At 37.1% G+C, this 19,502-nt stretch overlaps 1 protein-coding gene across 3 annotated transcripts in view; it reads right to left on the minus strand.

Annotated features, from left to right (window-relative positions):
- Positions 1-19,502, minus strand: part of celsr3 (cadherin, EGF LAG seven-pass G-type receptor 3) — a 90,842-nt gene that overhangs the window by 36,202 nt on the left and 35,138 nt on the right. For 2 of the 3 annotated variants that reach the window (XM_037976965.1, XM_025004875.2), the window contains exons 4-14: positions 13,288-13,510; positions 10,263-10,378; positions 9,670-9,758; positions 9,372-9,386; positions 8,812-8,969; positions 5,760-5,923; positions 4,812-4,937; positions 3,337-3,506; positions 2,353-2,538; positions 891-1,001; positions 566-734 (exon numbers count right to left, since the gene is read on the minus strand). In XM_037976965.1, the coding sequence (XP_037832893.1) occupies positions 566-734; positions 891-1,001; positions 2,353-2,538; positions 3,337-3,506; positions 4,812-4,937; positions 5,760-5,923; positions 8,812-8,969; positions 9,372-9,386; positions 9,670-9,758; positions 10,263-10,378; positions 13,288-13,510 (1,527 nt within the window). The remainder of the gene's footprint in view (positions 1-565; positions 735-890; positions 1,002-2,352; positions 2,539-3,336; positions 3,507-4,811; positions 4,938-5,759; positions 5,924-8,811; positions 8,970-9,371; positions 9,387-9,669; positions 9,759-10,262; positions 10,379-13,287; positions 13,511-19,502) is intronic. The other variant, XM_017411253.3, reaches the window with a different exon arrangement.

Raw genomic sequence — 19,502 nt, forward strand, 5'->3', positions numbered from 1 at the left:
CACAGATTAATTAGCAGAATCCACACATTTTAGGATTTAAATTATATTATAAAACTAGATGCACTCTGATAGGAAAAAAACTTCTGTCAAGACCCAGCATTATTTTGACGTCATCAGTGATGTCATCACTGCATGTTAAGTAACTCTGAGCTCACAAACTTTTGCCTAGGCCATTGGGTCATTAAAAAACTGTAGGAACTGGAACGTGATATCGATCACCAACAACATTTGTTCTTTGTGACCACCTCAAGATTTCCTGAAAATTTAATCAAATCCGTATATTACTTTTTGAGTAATCTTGTGCACAGAGAAACCAAAGCTACCAAAACGTCTACCTTCTTGGCGGAGGTCAATGATAAACCCTACATTTGAAATAGAGACCTGAGCAGTAACATAAATGCCTACAATCTTGTGACATGATAATAAACATATTACAGGCTTTTTGTTTCTGTTTCTCCATAGCTGGACCTTTCAAACATTACTTCACATCAGGAGGCCGACATTTCTTACTCTCACACACAGAAGCTCTCATAAAAAAATGATAATCATCTGTTTCTTCACTCACCAGGTTCACAAAGGCAGGTGTGCCGCTCCCAGAGGTCAGTGCAGTGGCTGTGAGCTGGACAAGGAGACGAGACACAGGGGTTGCCGACATTACAACCAGTCTCCACTTTGACTGCTCTGGATGGGCGGGGGAGGGTGGGGGCGTCTGGCCTTACACCCATTCGAACACCCTGTCAACAGAGGTTTATGTTTAAGAGAGTAATTAAAACAGCAGAGAAAATGCATCTATTCAAGACGCTTCTTATTTCCATCACTTAAAAGAAGATATTAAAGCATCCATCCACCCATCCATCAAAACATTAAAAATTCAACCCATTAATCTTTACCTGTATGCAGCCTTTTATCCCAGTCTGAACCTCGCCAGAGCCCAGGATGCCTCCGACATGTAGAAATTTCACGTTCAAACCATGAATCTCATTTCCCACTATCACTGTTCCCTGATGGGGAGAGACAGAGTCAGACAGGTGGTGATGAGATGGAAACAGAGAGGCCAAACATTATTTATTAATAGCTAAACTCAAATGGGAACAAAGATACACAAGGGGTACATTGAATACCATTATTTGACCTTGTAGACTATAATTTATTTGCTAACTAAATATGAACGAGTCAAAACTGACCTTAGAAAACAGAAAAATGTTTACAACTCAGCCAATTTAGCAAAAAAATTAGCTAAAATTCGAAGTGGTAGTAGCTGAGAGTCATTAACAACACATATTGGAAGATGATGTTCGTCTAAAACTCTGACATGAAAGGTGACGGGCAACATGCATTCCTTTAATAAATCATATGCCTTTAGTTTTCAGTAGTTTACATCAAATTCTTTTTTTTTCTAAGTTGCATTTACCACTGCATGACTTCAATGTAGTCAGGTTATTTTGAATCTTGTGTCAGTCAAACCCAAAAAGAAAGGTAAATTCAATCAAATAAAAGAAAACAACATTGTGCTCCAACTAAAAAGAAAGTTATTTTATATTTTGATTATTGCACTAACGCAGACAATTCTGACAGGCAACTTACCAAGAATAAAAACAAACTCAATGATCTTTGTTCGTTTGAGAAACAGTGCAGCAGCTGCACACATGCAAATCCTTTCATATCTTTTTTTTCTTGTTTAATATTCTGCTGTGATGTTTAATTATTTTTTTTTATCTACAAACATTTCCTGTACCAATTATTCTGAGTTACGTGATGCACTTTGAGTAATGGTCTGGATAAGAGCAACAGATGATAAAAGGCATTACGTAATGGCAGATAATTCAAGAGCAACAGAAAAAAAATGTTTATTTCACTTCAAGCGACTCTAAAATGATGTGTCTGTGCTTTTTTTGTGCAAGTCTTATTGCTGCGTATGTGCAGCAAATACCTCATACAAACCCATGCACACATACGCCAAACACACATCATCCTGTTTAATCTGACAGTAATTTCCACTAGAGATTAGAGAAACTAGGATTAGTGTCCCACATCTTGAAGCGTCTGATGCTACGCAGGGATGTGGAAAACCTGTGTATATTATGAACATTTGTGTCTATCTCGTTGATCTCGTAGAAGTTAATGTATCCCAAATAATTAGCAAAATCTTTATAAATTCTTTTGAAAACATTTTAAAAAGTTTATTTTCCCCCTTTCATTTGACCTCTTCAGAGAAAGTTCACACCAATTTAATAGTATCTAAGGATTTCAGTCTGAATAAAAGAAAAAAAAACACTTCAACAACTTATAATTGAGTGTCTTAGCTGCTTTTAGAAGTAGTATGTATGATGGCATCTGTATGGTGACTATTACCTGATAGAGTCCAAAGTCCAGCCGCACTGTGGCGACGTAGCGCGTTTCGCGGCCACTCCGAACGTCTCGCAGCTCCAGCTGGAGGTCGTGCCACTGACCATCTGCTACTTGAACCTGATCCAAACGTAAGCGCACCGTTCCGGTTGAGCCATGCCTCATTACGAACACCAACTGACCATTTATCAACTGTGAGAGATGGAAGAACATATGTTTACCAAACAGAAAAAAACACGAGTCAGGGAGAGAAAAAAAGACTAAAATGATTTATTACTATGCATATATACTGTGAGTGCTTATAGGTGTAGGTGTGTGTGAAAGAAAGAGCATAAAATCCAATGTCTTTTTTAGTTTCACCTTAAGTATTTAAAAACTGCATTATAACTACATTATTATTTTTTTATTTTTTAGCTGAAGCAAGACATACATTATTTAACAATGTAAAGTAAAACATCTCAGCACATCCAGCTACATTATAACACCGGCACTTTTTGTTACAATCCTGATGGTCGACACATCTGGTCTGGACAAAACAGGTATAAAAAAAGAAGATAAAAGATGAAAAAAGATGCTAATTTGCATTTTTCCATTCAAGATCAGATGGATCTCAGCTACTAGGATTTGTTGCATACTTTGATGTGCACAGTCCTTTGACATTTTCCCTTTGCTTGTACTTCTAAATGACCAGGGGTGAGAGTTAAAAGTATATTAAAGGATTAGATGCTAAAAAATACAAAGGTTAGATAATAAAAAAAATGCACATCAAGGGTTAGCGTTTTGTGCCATCATCATGTGACATGAAGTCACCTGACAGCAACAGCTTGTTTCCATCTCATAACTTTTAAGTGCTGAAATTTTATTTTGACACCAGTGTGTTTTATAAATGTGTAGAAATGTTTCTGTTGCACGTTTTTGGTGGGTTTGGGCTCTGATGTCAGAAACAGAAACGACAGATGGCTGCGTCTGTGTGCTTGTGTCGGTTCCAACCTGAAACAGCATAGTAGTGGCCTGGTCAGCCTGGGCGTGCAGCAGCGTCCCCTCCCGTGCTCTGGTTCTGAACACCAGGCCCAGGTACCAGGGTGTGGAGATGGTCACGCTCTTTTTCAGGTCCCACCAGAGGACGCTGTTACCGAGGAAGCGGTGTGGGTGTGGAATGGCTGAAGAGACAAATGAAAGTTTAAAAAAGTGCTAATAAAAAAATACAGCATTTTCCAGAACAGCCTTTAGAGTTCATAGTTTTTCAAGCTATTCCTTAATTTTGGATATGTCCCTTTTTAGGATTTGAGGGATAACATTATATTTGGGTTGATGGTCTTAAAATAGTGTTTGGTCGTGCTGAACAGGAACCAGGGACATTATGGTCAAAGTCTTTCTTGATTTCCAATTTTTTCTTTTTCCTGCTGCTGTTGGTAAATGGAGTTGACAAACATAGCTCATAGGCCAGTTAACAAAGAGCCTCATTAATTAGTATAATGTTTTTATTCATCTATAATGACTGTTTATCTCTTTGTAAAAGCTAACGCCACATTTGTTATTAACAATCATTTTTAAAGGCAATTTGATTCTGTAGATTTTCTTAAGACCTCACACTTTATGTTTCATGATCCACTGATCAAGTATACTCCAAAAAGTTAACAATATTAATTTAAAAAAAAAAAAACATCTTTCATTTTTTTCATCATGATAACAAAGATAAAAGTAGAACAAAAAAAGTGAAACAAGAACAAAAGAAACTGAGGAAACTGCAAACATTTATCTTTGAGGTAAGAAAAAAAAATCTAATTTTACCCCAGAAGCGCCTTTTGCCACAAGATTTCCCTTTAGATTTGGATGTCGGGGCTTACAGTGAAGAAGTGTCAGTAAATAAAATGAGTAAAAACCCAGCCTGAATCCACCTGGGCAGCAGAATGTCTACTCATATAAGAAATCAAGTCAGTCTTTATCTGGTTTCAATTAAATACAAGAAATTAGGCCACATATCCCACTTGTTAAGTTTAGTCTTCTTTTTAAAGGCCATTGTAATTTCCTCGTTTATTCTCCCCTTTTTATGCAATTACAGCCACATAGGATCAAACTAGTCAAGCCTTCAATTCATTGATGATTATGGGTTCCACATGTACAATCAGCTACCTGAATAAAAGCATTAACTGAGATGTAACAATAATAGGGCAGCAAGAAAAATGTATAAGAAACGAGAAAGGTACAAATGAAAGAATGTCACAGCAAGTTTGAGCTCAAAAACAAGTGGAACGAAACAGAAGTTTTATTGTTAACCAAGTTAGGGATAAGACCACAATTCTTTTAAGAATTTACTGAAAATATTTATTTTAGTAAGTTTGTTAACTAGTTAAAATTAAAATGCTTGGTCTCATCTGAAAATTAAACCAATTTGGGATGACTAAAACTTTTAAATGCACCATGTTGTCCTGATTACCACTAAATAAACAGATGAAGGTTCTCACTGTGGCTGCAGTCCTTCCCTCCATATCCCATTGGACAGTCACAGGAGAACGTCTCCCAGCTCACCTTGCAGGTTCCCCCATTCTGACACGGGTTGGATTTACAGAAGGGGAGTTTAGCACTGCAACCTGTAAGCACAACAAAGATCAGTAAGGTTTCTAAATAAACTTGAATCTCCACATCTCCACAAATTCATAAAATTAATGTAACATAGCTGCTCAAATATAACAATACAACATGGCCCTCTCTTGACCATTTCAACTCAGTTCAATGAAATGGTCGTAATTGCTCATCTTCAATGTTGGCTATTACTATTAGGAAGGAAAAGCATTTTTGCCAGATAGTTTACTGGTTTTATTTAATGTTTTTATTTTAGTTCATGCTTGAAACATTTCAGTATGTTCATGAGTGGACTAATGGATGATTTGATTTTAAAAGAATTACCAACTTGGGAGAAAGTTTAATACTCCAAGGGAAAAAAATATGGTTCAAAAACACAAAATTGGTTGTTTTTTTACAAGGACTTTTCAATGGAAATTTCTTCCAACAAACCGTGATGTTAAGTATTTGATTCAACCTTGGAAAAAAAAAAGAGACATCATTCCTTAATAAATTATCAAGTAGTTTGTACCCTAAATAGTCCAAATATCATGCCTTTGTGTCGTGCAGTTTTGCTTTTAACACTCCTGGAAAGTCTTGTGACTTTAAAAGTTGTTGACTGCTTAGTTAAAATCAAACTTGAAATTTATGGATATGAATTGTATTTAGATTGTAACTCTTCAATTTTTTGTTTAAATACACATTTTTTATGATGGCTTAAAGAAAATCAGCATTTTTTTTAGAGAATGGTAAAACCAAACTAGGGCCAAAGGCTTGCTCTGATAGTAACTGTTTTGAATGTGTAATTATTCATGTTTTAAAAAACAGTAAATTGGATTCGTAATGCTGACCGGGAAGGGTTCCGTTGTTTGCAATGAATCCAGCGAGATCTATGGCCCTGCTGTCCACATGCAGGTCCTTCATACAGCCGATAAACTCCCTGGTGCCAAACGGGAAGTTGTCAGGCACATTGGGAACTCCACCAAGAAACAATGGACCGGTCAGATCCAAAGACCTAAGAAAAAAAGAGAGAAAAAAGAGAGAAAATAAAGTGGAAAGGAAAGGGAATAAGGACTGAAATACGGGATTATTTCTCAAGGATGAGGAGAGGGATGAAAAAAGGAAACGTAGGAAAATGAAGTACATGAAAAGGACCTATATGTATGAGAGAGGGATTTATCAAACCAAGAGATTAAATGTGCCATCAAAGGTACGTTTTAAAAGGAGAATCCAGAATAAATTAGGCTACTATAATATTTTCAGAAGAGATGTGAAACTAACAGAGGAAGAAAGATGCCAAAAAGTTGAGAAGGAAAATGTGACAGATGGAGATGAACAAACAAGAGATTAAATGTGAGCTACAGCAAATGCCTGGAGAGATGAAAAGGTAGAAGACAAAGAAAAGAGACTTGACATACTGTAGATGTTAGCACATCAAGAAATAGTGTGAAAGCTATGAGAAACGTAACTGAAAAAGATAGATGGAGAGGCAGCGAAACAAACAAGTGATTAGGGGTGAATTAAGACAAATGTTGAGAGGGAGAGAGTAAAGGTGGATGATGAGACAGAAGGAAGATGGAAGAGAAACAGGGAGAATGTAAGAAAGAACATTCTGAGGGCAGCATATCACAGTTATGGGATATGAGATGAAAACATGACAAAACAGTAGCACTTGTGTTGTCTGTCTAACAGCATTATGTTTATTTAACTCCACAGTGTGTTACTTCCTTTCAGATCTGACAATGCGTGCTGCGAGCCAAGAAACAGACAACTGTGGAGCATGTTTCGAGAATGCCAAAAAGACAAAAGATACCAGAAGGAGTCAAACAAACAAGAGCTTATAAGTAACAGCTAAAGCAAATATCAAGAGAGAGATTCATTAGAAGAGGATGTCAAGACTGAGCAAGAGGAGGCTGGTAATGGATAAATGTGGAAAAAAGGAGTGTTGAAGTGTTCGTCTTTGGCCTTCCTCTTTGATCTGTCTCCTCTTTTCTCTGCTTCACTTAGAGCTGACAGGACACACCCAGCATGATTAGAGCGTATAGAGGCAGGCCAGACACCCTCACAATGTCAGACTGCTTTCTGAGAGCGTGTTTATGCATAAACTACGTGTGTTCAGTGCACTTGTTGGTGCAGCTCGAGCCATTTGCACACTGACAAAGCAGTCATCAATCAGAAGAACGGTCCACATTGTTTTGACAAGGTCAAACAGAACGGACAACACAGTGCTTTAATAATTTATATATGTATTTTTTATATATATACTTGCATCAAAGACTGTGTGGCGCATGCAGTGAGTAATGAAAGGAAAGGCATGAAGAATAAGATGATGAGATACACACAAACACAAAGGAGCATAATCATGTCAAAGAGTTGTCTCATTAAAGCCCCAGGTTTCAGTTTTTTTATAGTCACTGCATCCCTGGGATTATACCTGGAAATCCTCTCCAACAGATTTTAAAACAGGATTTTACCAGATTAGAGTCTTTAAATCTGTGTTAGATTGTAATTACCACCAGGTTTTAATTAACGGTACATTAAAGTGATCATCTTACAATTCTAAATCTTCTCTTTTTTTTTTTTAGTTTTGGCGTACCAGATGTGTAAGAGTCATCAGTGGGCAATTAGGAGAATGTAAATAATAAGATCAAGCAACTGCAATGTTTGCATCGACATCAGTGAGTGTTCTGCTGGGAATGTGGTCTGGAAAACAATCCATGACTCAGAGCTTCTGAGGAGCTTTTAGAAAAACATTTTCATGATGAGCAACTGACTGCTACAGTGAGTTACAGGAACAGAGGAAATGAATAATAATTGGGAAAATGAATGCGTGAGTCATAACTGCACTGTTTTTTCATTAAGCTGTAAGCTGTAAATGCACACACATGCACATATATATCTACATAGATATATAGATATATCTATCTATATATCTATATAGATAGATATATATGTTCAGTTACTGCATTATTTCTCATTTTAAAGCTATTATCTAAAGAACTACATATATACAGTACTGCTGCACCTGCGGATCAGCTGTATTGGTTTTCTACTTAGTAAAAAATTGCCTTTGAATAAATGTTAAGCCTCAAATCAGTCACAGATTATGTTTAATGGAAGTTGTCTTTGCAAAGACGCTGGCACATCTTGTGCAAACATTGCCCACAGCTCAGGGTCAATGACTATTCAGAGCCGTTCACTCAGTGTACTGGAGGTAAAATAGATCTATGAAATAAACTTTCTTCCAGAAACAAGGCTGAATAATGTGCAGTGAATAGCCTGTTGTCTCATAAAAAATTTTTCATTTTCTAGGACTCCCTGTACCTTCAGCTTCTTCTCCCAGTACGAAGACTGTTAGGTTGATTGTGATTGAAAAATTGCTTTAAATGTGAGCATGGCAGTTTGTCAAACCCCTTTAAATAAAACTGTAATTATATGACTAAATACACACGAGTAATGATGATATAGTCTCAACCATAAAAATAAGAGCCTAACAAGTCAAAAGGCAACTAGTGTTGACATTTTGGCTTATTGATGCAATAGTATGAGATAAATGATGTGTCTTTGAGTCTCAGTTTGAGTCTTAAGTGGTTTACAAAACAAACCTTTCTTATATCATTCAAAAGCACAAAATTAAAGTGATGGGAGGTGAAAGATATTTCCGGCCTATTTTTTTCTAAATGTTATGCAAATATACAACACAGACAAGAAGAGTACACATAAATACATTAGTCATTTGTTTTTAAATGTCAGAAGACTTCAACATATATTTATGTTATGTCTTACTGTATGAGATATCTAGAGGCATTTTGTCCAATGCGTGGTGCTTTTAGTTCACAAACATATATTACTACATAAAAAACACTGAAAAGAAAAACTTGAGAAGCAAAACGAAGAACTCACTTCTTGCTGCTGGTCTGCTTGCCCTGTGCAGCGCAGCTATAATTTCCGAGCTGCAGACCGAAGCGAAGCGACAGAGCCGTGTCACAGTCGTCAACGCTCACCACAGCTATTTTCTCATCAGACGGACCCTGCGCTTCCCCAATCATGCTGCGTTTGGGCTGAACACACAGATACATACACAAGACTGAATATAGATCCAAACAAGCAGAAAACCATAAACAACATGAGGCAAAACGGCATGCAGGAACAACAACAGTAGTTTGCTAAATAAAGACTTTGTGTCATTGCAGTTTTACACTACATCAGAAATGAAATAACAGTTTCACCTCACAGAACAGTATCTAAAGTGCTACTATACAAAATGTTAATAGGAAAGGAGGAAAATTTGAGTTAGTCTGTCAAGTAATAGACACCACAAATGATTCAGAAAAGAGTTACAACAAACATTTGCTTTTTTCTCAATATTTCTTGGTTAAATAAAGACAAGGACAGAAAAAGCAGAGGGAGGGAACTACGCAGGGAAGAGCTGTATGTGCATCCTGACACACATTCATACTCACATAGCGTGTAGCTGGCTGAGGAAAATGAAAAAAAATATGAAGAAAATTAAAGGAGATGTGCAGCGAATATGCATGGATCTAATGGGGACAAGCAAACGCCCACGTAATAACAAACACACACAAACACATCTCAAACCAAAGTGCTTTGCCTGCAAAAAAAACCCCAAAACTTTTCTGCTGAAGCATCAGAAGCACAAATAAGCAAAACAAACCACTTTAAAACTTTTGATATGCCATCAGACAAACATCAGAGGTGTAATGACAGACTTGAAACAGTGTACTGGTGTGAAGAACCCACCTTGTTGTAGTAATGGATGTGAACTGTGTGCCAGTTTCCATCGCTCACACCACCGAGCACGAAGGGGCTCACCTGAGTGGACGACTCACCTGCAGGGAGATGAATGAAGCTATGACGCTTGGGTTAAAACATAAGCAGGCAAAAAAATGTAACTCATGCATGCACATTCTTTATACTCACGTGTTTTGCTAATATATTTATGATTTAGAAAGCAATTGCAGAAATAAAACTGTATTACAATCTGTAGAATAAATTATACGTATCTCCCTACGTTTTCATGCACAAATATAAAACAAATACCCTGAACTTTATTCATCCTTATTATTATGTTTAGCATGGCTGCTGGTATTTACTCCCTGAGGGTGCAAGTAGATGGATAACTAGATATTATCGCCCCTGGAGAGAAATTTGTTTTCACAATTTGCACATGTTCGTGGCACGCGAGAAAAACATACAACTACATGAAAGCAATACAATGGACATATGGGCTACGATTTTATTCCCCAAAGGTTTCCTTCAGGGAATATGAATAAAAAAAATACAAAATAAAACAAAAATAAAAATTCAGTCAAACACAAATCCTGATGCAGTACCTGTGGAATACTTGAACACCACTTGTCCCTCTTGGATCTCCAAGGCAATGAAATCATGCTTCTCATTGAAGCGTCCATTGTAGAAGAGAAGGCCGCTTTTCTCCAGGGTGGCAAAACTAAACAATTTACACACAGAAAACAGGTTTTATGCAACTATCATGCATTATTACAGTGATAATATTAAAGATTATTTTAAGTATATGTTTAGACATTTTATTGACAAAAATATTCAAACAACAAAACATCAGTTTGGTTTGATTGATACAGCATAAAATTTGCTCTGATGTAGCAATTTATACAAATAGAATTTCACAGAACTAATGATGGTGAATGGAAGCAAAAAAGGCATCAGGCTACTAAGATTTTTTCATCTGTTGCAAAAACCTGTAACACAAAATAACTCTATCAAAAAAAAGTTACACCTGAAGTATAAAAGTTATCTTTTAAAGTTTTAAATACCCTAAGAAAAGGCTTTGATTTTCTATTTTTAAATTACTTAGAATTAAGTTTTTCATTCACTTGACCCCTGGCACTTTTTGAAGAAATGTAAATTTCTCTTCCAGGTCTCTTTCCCATCAGTAAGGTTAAATGGATGCAGGTCTGATCTCACAAGAGAATCAAAAATGAATCTGTAAGTGCACAAATGTTAGAGGTCAGGTTCAGCTACAGAACAGGAGCCCTTGAGCTAGAAGATAATAAACGTCTGAAATGGTTGAATTGAATGATTTAAGTTCATTGAAAGTGAAAGCTCTGACTGGGTCTTATTCTAGTGAGTTAAAAATGCAATTAAGGACTCGAACACTAATAATATATTTGGTTTGTACTGTAGCATCATATTTGTAACTTTATATTGCAAGTCAGTCTTATAATTTAAGGATAATTTAATTGTCTACGGTAATTCAGTTGCAGCCAGGCTTTTTTAGATCATCAAGCTCTACGTCATCAGGAACTGATCTGAAAAAATGTTATGATTTGAGTTTTGTTTATGCAGATTTTAAGTGAAGTTAACACATCTCTGATGCAGTGAATCTGATGGAGAAAATAAATGCAAAGCAACATGCGTTTTATGTTCCTGACAGTGTAATTTGCTGTTAGTAAAAATTTGAAGTCCATGTTAAAATGAAGTGACTTGTTCCCAAAAGCAATAAAACTGCATAAATGAATATTATGTGTTCATTATAATTCTGATTCCTCAAACCCCTTCAGCTCAGCAGCCAGTGAGAGTTCCAGCACTGCTGAAGAAATGAGAAGTTTCTGCAATAAACAGGACTTTCATACACACAACATCCTCCAGCTGCCCTGGAAATACACTTCTAGCTCAAGCTGAAATATTTTATTTTTACTTTATCATCAAGCTGAGCAATATTACCAATTTTTTCACAGCTTTTAGCCCCACGGAAGCAAACACTATTTTCCAGAGTGGTGAAAAGCCCATATCAGCCTAGGCTTATTAAACAAGTTGCTAAATAAAAAGAAATCAGAGGTGTCTGTCAATCAAAAGTAGCCTCTAATTTTAGACACCACTTAGACTGTCACGATTAAAGTATCTGAACTTAATTTTACCCTGTAGGGGGTTAAGTTTCAAGTATTTTTTGGTTTTTAAATCAAAAAATACAGGGTTCTTTGATGTAAAAGTCATTTTGGGGCAAACTAAGCATACAATTACTGTTGACAACATCTCTGCCACTCTTAAGCACTCATTGATTGCAATTGTGAAAGGAACAGAGAATCCAATAACTTTACTCAGGCACATTTTCCAAAACACTGGGTATTTTAACATCGCAACAATCCCTACTAACAGGAACATTTACCAACAAGGGGGTTCTTGAGGTGTAATGCTAACAGAGCTGTTAAATGCTCATTAATTGAACTTAACAAAGAAACCCTCTTTAACCTTTCACTTCATTCCTTGACGGATCGCCGCTACACAAACAGCGACCACAAATCAATAGAACAAGTCATAGGTAGTGCTCTAAGGCGCCAGGGATACTCGAGTCGACCAGAACATCATGACCGAAATGTCTCCCAGAAACCACTCATGGTGGCCACACCAGCCTAGCAACCACCCCCCCACAGGCGACATCACCTTAGCAACTAACCATAAACGACATTACCCGTGGCAACCATCCCATAATCCTGTCTGACCACACTTAAGGACCACTAGAGATCTTCTTTAGACAAGCACTCGTTATGTTAAGAGGCGAAGGAGCAGCAGGGAAACAAAGGAGGGAGGATGAGCGAGACAAAGAGTGAAAACTAAGCAGACAATCTGAGCTACGTCATTCCATAATCTTTAGATATATACTATAAAATTAAACAAAAAAAATCTTAGAAACTATATCTAAACTATAGGTTTAAAATAAAAAAATGTAAACATAACTACAATAATAATTTTAAGTTCCAAGAAATGTAAAGCCTTAAAATTATCTGGGTGAACTTGATTTTGAGCAACCTTTGTCTTCATTTGTGGTTTACCAAACTAAATTATGTGTAAATTCACAATACACCTTGTAATGTAAATAACTTGTCTTTTGCATTTCTCCTGATGTTTTGATAGAAATAAGATGAGATCATTCACGTTTAAGCCTTTCTCTAAAAATGTGAGACTGAAAGGGGGATCAAATATAAGATAAGAACGTTAGGTGAAAAGAGAGAGAGAGAGAGCCAAGAAGATGTTACTGGAACCAGTAAATTGACAGATGAAAGAGGAGAGCATGGAGAAACCGCACTTCTCAGTGGAGAAAGGTGGAAGCTGCATAGAAGAAGCCATGGGTAATAGGATCAATCTCACACATAAATGAAATAAATAGATTAAAGCAAAGAAACTCTGTAATAGAGCGGAGAATCAAAGAGGAATGATTATGGATCTCTGTCTGAGGGAGGCTTAATGATGAGAGATGGCTGAGGAAAAAGAAAGATGACAGAGTATAAAAACAAAACTTTAATTTTCTGCGTGAAACATTTAGAGAGAGAGAGAGCAAAGAAGAAGAAGGCAAGCAGGAATAAAACTTCTTATTCTACTTACGTCAATGAGATGGAGAGGTGAAATCTTTGCCGGAGGCCCCGGAACATGACAAAGGACTTGGGTTGGAAGGTCCTGGCAGTGACAGTACAGTATGGACGCTCATAGCCTCCTGCAGGACACTCACAGCGGAAACCCCCACCGGAAAGCTCCCGACATGTCCCTCCATTACGACACACACCTGGCATACACCTACCCTGCCTCCGGTCAAACTCACATCTGTCACCTGAAAGAAAAAAAAAAAAAAAGAACAAATCAGCCTCTGTCAAACCAAAGCAAGAAACTAACAACACTGTCCCAACTCATTGATATCTCAGCAGTCAGTGAATACATGAGTGTGCTGTAAGTTGTCTGTGAAGTATTTCTCTTTTCTCCCATGAACACTTTAAAACAATAAAGCTACGTTGTCTGATAACAAAGTTATCAGATATATATGTAATTACAACAATCGGGCAAAAACATTCAAATGCTGAACAAGAATGAATATTTTCAGCATATTTTGCTTCATTTATTTAAATGTTTTAAGACAAAATCAAGACAAATCTTGTGAACAAACAAGCCTATTTTACCCAGACATGACGGGCTTTACCTATACATGCACACACACACGAACATACACACACATATATATAAAGAGAGAAAGAGAGAGAGAGAGATGGACAGACAGACATACACAAATCATGTCCCGTGAAATTCTATTTGTATAATTTGCTATATCCGGGTCAATTTAATGCTATATCAATGAAACCAAACTCATGCAGTTAATTTCACATTTTCTTTGTTTAATCCAAGACAATGCTTTGCTTCAAACTGATTAAGAAGTCAAATTAACACTGAAATAACATGAACTCATAATCTTCCTGCAGTCTGTGTGTTTTTTTAAAATCAGATCTTACACACTTAAAGCAAGTCAAAGCTGCCTTCACAAATAATTTTCACATTTGTTTTCAGCTGAGCTGATAAGCACTTAGTTCGTCCTCTAAAAATTCCTTACATTTTCAATTCATTTAAATCCTAACTCCTCCCTTCTCTCACTTTATCAGTTTTTTTATTTGTTTGAAGCACCAATAATAAACATTTTGTCTCTTTTAAAATCACCACCTAGTGTTTAGAAATCCTGTTTGAAACATTGTGTTTGCACTTCCTGTTTGTAGCAGTGTTCACAAGCACCAACTACTGGCTAAAATTGTGTTTGTAAAATAGATATATTATTATATTAGGACATATACTTACAGCAATAATGGCATGAACCCTGTGATCTGTGGAGATAAAGTGGCTCTCTGCTTTGTGATTCTCTAAAGAAACCCAGAAGGAAACTCAGACATTTACTGAAAAATACATTTATTGTGGCTCAGGGTTGGCTCTCAGGCTGCAGGAAGCCAAACTAGTTTTAAACTGTATTTTTAAAGAACCAGTTAAAAATCAGCTCTAATGCCACCTCTGGTCTAGCACTGGAATCTCTTCATTGGAAAAAAGTATCTTTTTCCTTTCTGTTAATACACTATATCAACAATACAAGCCTAAATTATAAATAACTTTTTCATTAGATGGTGGAAACACCACTGTGCTGAATTCTGAAAACACTGAATTCAAAATAAAAAAAAAGCTAAATTACTTTTTTTTATTGCCAGAAGACAAGTGTATAAGACTCAGGGTGCATGTCTGCAGGACAAAAGGGAATAAATTGGAAAGAAAGCATGTTCCTGCAGACTTTGAGTCTGCTGCTTTGGAAATGGATGGAAAAGTCAAAACAACATGAACAAATCTGCAGACGAAAATAAACACAGATTTGGCTGCCAGTCAAACAAACGCCGGTCTGGAGCGTCTCGAGAGTCTGAAACACCCACACAGCACACATAAAAAGCTTATGCAGGGATGCATGTTGACTTTCTCTCTTCACCTTTCCTTAAGCGTATTTTGGACAAGCACATTGTCTGACATTCAGCAGCTGCACACAAAGCACACCCACACCCAGTGCCCTCCATATAACCAGAGCAGACGGGGTTTGAAAGTAGCCTAAAGACAGATGGCTCCTTGAGGACCCACTTTAGAACCTGCTGATGGCCTAAAAGAAACGCACACAGACGCAGGCACACAGTAAGACACCAAAATAACTAACCAGAATGCAAAAGCATCAATAATTAATGCAATGCAGATAGTTTTCATCCAAAAAAGATACACAAACACACATTCAGGCTCATATTTCCATCTTTCTATGACACACACACAAGAACACATGCATGGATCATTGCCCCTGCCCTCGAGGTTGTTGGGTTTGATCATGTAACTGCCGAGGCTGGCACTTTGCACCGCTTTCAGACGCCAAAGAACCCACTGGCAGAGAGACCTCACATCTTGACAGTAACACACACAAACAAAGAACTGCAGCTGGGAGTCAATAAAAGTCCTCACCTTTCCTCATGATCAATTTGATGAAAATATCATCTGACACACACAAGACATGGACACGTACAGACAACCACCGTTAAAACAAACAGACACTGGAGGGTAAATCACGTCCATCGAGGAAAAGTCATACACATAAACACACTGACAGAAAAGCTGTAAAAGCGCACACAGCCATGTCTGATTCATGAGTTGATACAGAGTCATTGTGACACACAGTTGAAGCTGAATGACAGTGTTATGTCCAAATTGGTAAAGATCTAATACTTTCAAAAGGAACAAACAAACAAAAAAAAAGAATGTCAATGGCGGGGATAATGACGACGACATGAATGATTCCGAGTTGGTTTAAAAATATTAAAAATTAATTATTTCATGGTCAAAACGTCCTGCAAAAGGCAGAACTATAAAAGTCTGGAAGTGCAGAACCCGGACACTTTATGACAAACACAACAGAGAAGTGACATACAAGCAGCAACTTCTGCAGTGAAAGCCAGTGTTTGGAAGGACTTCGGCTTCTATGAAGTTAAAAAGAAAAAGGATGTTGACAAGAGCCACAATACGTGCAATTTGAGTACACATTTACACCTGGAGGAGGAGAAAAACTCCAGGTCATTACTGCCACTTCTAAAGGTAGTATCTCACTGGGCTGCGAGTGTTGGCATCTTGTTTGCAAACACCTTTCTCTCAAAGGTGTCTCCAGAATGTATCAGATGTTTGCAGCACGGTATGATGTGGGCGGAGGTGCACAACAACATAATATGTACGGCTTAGAATACAGGTTTCCAAACCGTGAACATAAAAACAGGATGTTATTTTCAAAAGGTGGCCACACAAAACACAACCGCTGGTCACTTGGTCAGAAACACTACAGCGAGACTGCAAAAAATTAGCCTATTTTCTTACAAATCTGAGTCGAAAACTAACCTACAATACCTTATATTGAATCTTTTGAGCCAAAATAAAACACAGTCATTCCCACCTCTAAAGCTGATTTTCATTTGTCCTTTTCAACATCTGATCTTGTCCTTCAAAAAGTAATCTCTTTAGTTCTTCTACTAAAAATTCTGTTCATTTTCAGTTCATCTGAATTGTAATTTCTCCACTATCTCGCTTCATCACAGTGTATTCATTTGTCCATCCTGCTTTTTATCAGTTTCCTTACATCGCCTGCTTAAATGTGTCTTCAGGCAGCCCATATCGTCTGTGATTTAGCTGACAAACACACTCTTTCTCATCACCACATCACCCTGAGGAGGCACACATTCACACCGACACTCAGTCAGACACCCAGCTCAACTTATAATAGCCCGAGGACATTTAAATTATCACATCTGTCTGCATGTGTTTGGCTTTCTCTCATCTCATCACCTGATTTACCTTAAACATATACTCCTCTATGTAAGTGCACACAACAGGCAGCCAATTAAACTGAAAATCAACCTGCACACCCACACACACACAGATGCACACAAACTAACACGACCCCATATTTCTGTCACTGTCTGCTGAAACCACTCATCCAAATAGACCCTCTCATTAATATTAAAATAAATAAATAGACATTAATACTCATGAATTATGTGAGTGCTGAGACCTTATTGCAGACACCTGCAAACAGACATAAGCTCACCTGCACACACATATGCTGGTTTATTATGCACAAGAGTAGAGCTCAAGTTGACAGACTGAAAGAAAATAAATTGGCTTAAAGAAAACAGACAAAGAAACCAACAATGCATACATACAATATCAAAAAACAGAACAAGGAAATATAAAAAAGGAGAAAAACATACTAATCCACAAATGAAAATGCACCCATAGTAAACGCAGAAAGTAAAATGGAGCAGACATGATCTCGGACTCATTCAACAAGGTTTCTATTTCTTGGCTTTTTTATTGTTTACGTATGGACTTCACCAAGGTATTTCCACTGATCTACGGCAACAAGAGAAAAAACACAACTAGAATAGAAATGAATGGTGCAATCCCTCATTTGCTCTTTAAAGTCCTCAGTACATCAACACAAAGGTCAAGCCATTACTAAACAGTGGGCGCCCCGTAGTCAGAATTCACTTAAAAATTTACCCAAAACGCATCAGCTTCACGCACAGATGGGTTTTAATGAGCAGACCAAAATGGAAATGAACACACCCACACAGGCAAGATGGCATTTAATAGAAACATGCAGCAAACAAAGAAGCACACACACTGATATACTCAAAGATAGCAGGCCACATCATGCACACACAGTAACAGGTATAATCACGGCAACATTTTATTAGAAAGCCTTTATGCCACTACACTGCATCAACTAAGAGCTTTGCAGATCACAATTTTTCACACAAAAACAATCATTCTGACAGTTCATGTAACTAGGACCCTGATCGTTTAAATAGTCCAGCTGCAGATAGCAATTATTTTTCTAGACAGCTGACTAATTGTTGTGCCAATAAAATCTCAACAAACACAACTCGAGTTACGTTCTCAGTTTGCAGGGTTTGTCAAAAGACTGAAAATCTCATTTGTATTAAAAGGTACTCATTGCAGACTATGAAATCAAACATAAAAAAAGGTTATCCTGAACTATATCCAATGGGTTGAAAGCGTTTACTCCAGTAGTTTATCAGATATACTGGTTTGTAATTCTGAAATGTAACACAACGTAAAAAAAAAAATCACTCAGCTGAATCCACTGACATTAAGAGGAAGCTTGAGGCTGGTATATTCTGTACAGGTAAACAAATATGACAAAATTGGACAAGCATAGGATCTCTGAGAAGATGTTTAGATGGAAATAAAGGAGTTAATCTGCTGTTAAACACAAAAGAAGAGAGAAAGAACGAGTAAGACAACCGTCAAAAATAAATGTCTGGAACCACATTAGTTGGTGGAGCGCCATAAAAAGAGCTTGGCGTTTGAACACACGCAGCCTTTGGGAAACCTCTTTTTAAATTAGTACCGTTTTAACCTAACCTGCATAATTTACTCAACAAATATGAGCATAAATAAGTAACAATACACCAGAATTGTCAGACTTCTCAATCCCAAACTGCTTTTCAACATTGTTGACCGATTTTCAGTCACTTCAAGTGTTTCTGTAGGTAAACAAATGCACATGGTAGTCGGCGACCTTTCACAAATTTTGCTTAAAAATGTTTAATATAAGTACAAATTAACCATAAATATCAAAAAATGTTCAGTTTTTTTTTCTCACTTGATGATTTTTTTTTTTAATCTGTCTTCATGACTTAGCAATGAGTACCTTTAAACAAAAGTAAAATATCCTTAATATTCATGGATTTTTGTTAAATAATTTCTCACTTTACCGTAAATTATATTGTTCATTTTGAATTCTGAGTAATATCACTATTATATTGTGTTCAGTTTGGGGCTATTAAGGATCTAAACTCTTTCCCACAGAGACACACAAACCCTACTTATTTTCTGCTATCTTTTTTTAATTAGTCATAACCAGGGGTGGAAATTAAAAATGTTGTGGATATAAATTGTTCCAATGCTATGCTAAGCATAACTCCTAAGCTTCCACTTCAGTATCCGATGATATTTAACATTAACACGAACCGCTGTAGTTTTCAGGTTTGTAAACATGACGGTATCAGTTTTTGACGAGTAGCACCGACCGTTAGACGTAGCTGTTTAGCCGAGCTACGGTTGACGAGGAAGCCCAGATCGTCAGAACACCGGCCGTAGGCGCGAACGCACACTGACCGACGTCATGACGTCATTGATTTAGTTAAAAAAAAAAACGTTTAACTTTCGGTTCTTCCCTCGACTACTCTTGAAAAACA

This window comes from Kryptolebias marmoratus, linkage group LG8, assembly GCF_001649575.2.
Source record: "Kryptolebias marmoratus isolate JLee-2015 linkage group LG8, ASM164957v2, whole genome shotgun sequence".
In the NCBI taxonomy this organism is placed as follows: domain Eukaryota; kingdom Metazoa; phylum Chordata; class Actinopteri; order Cyprinodontiformes; family Rivulidae; genus Kryptolebias; species Kryptolebias marmoratus.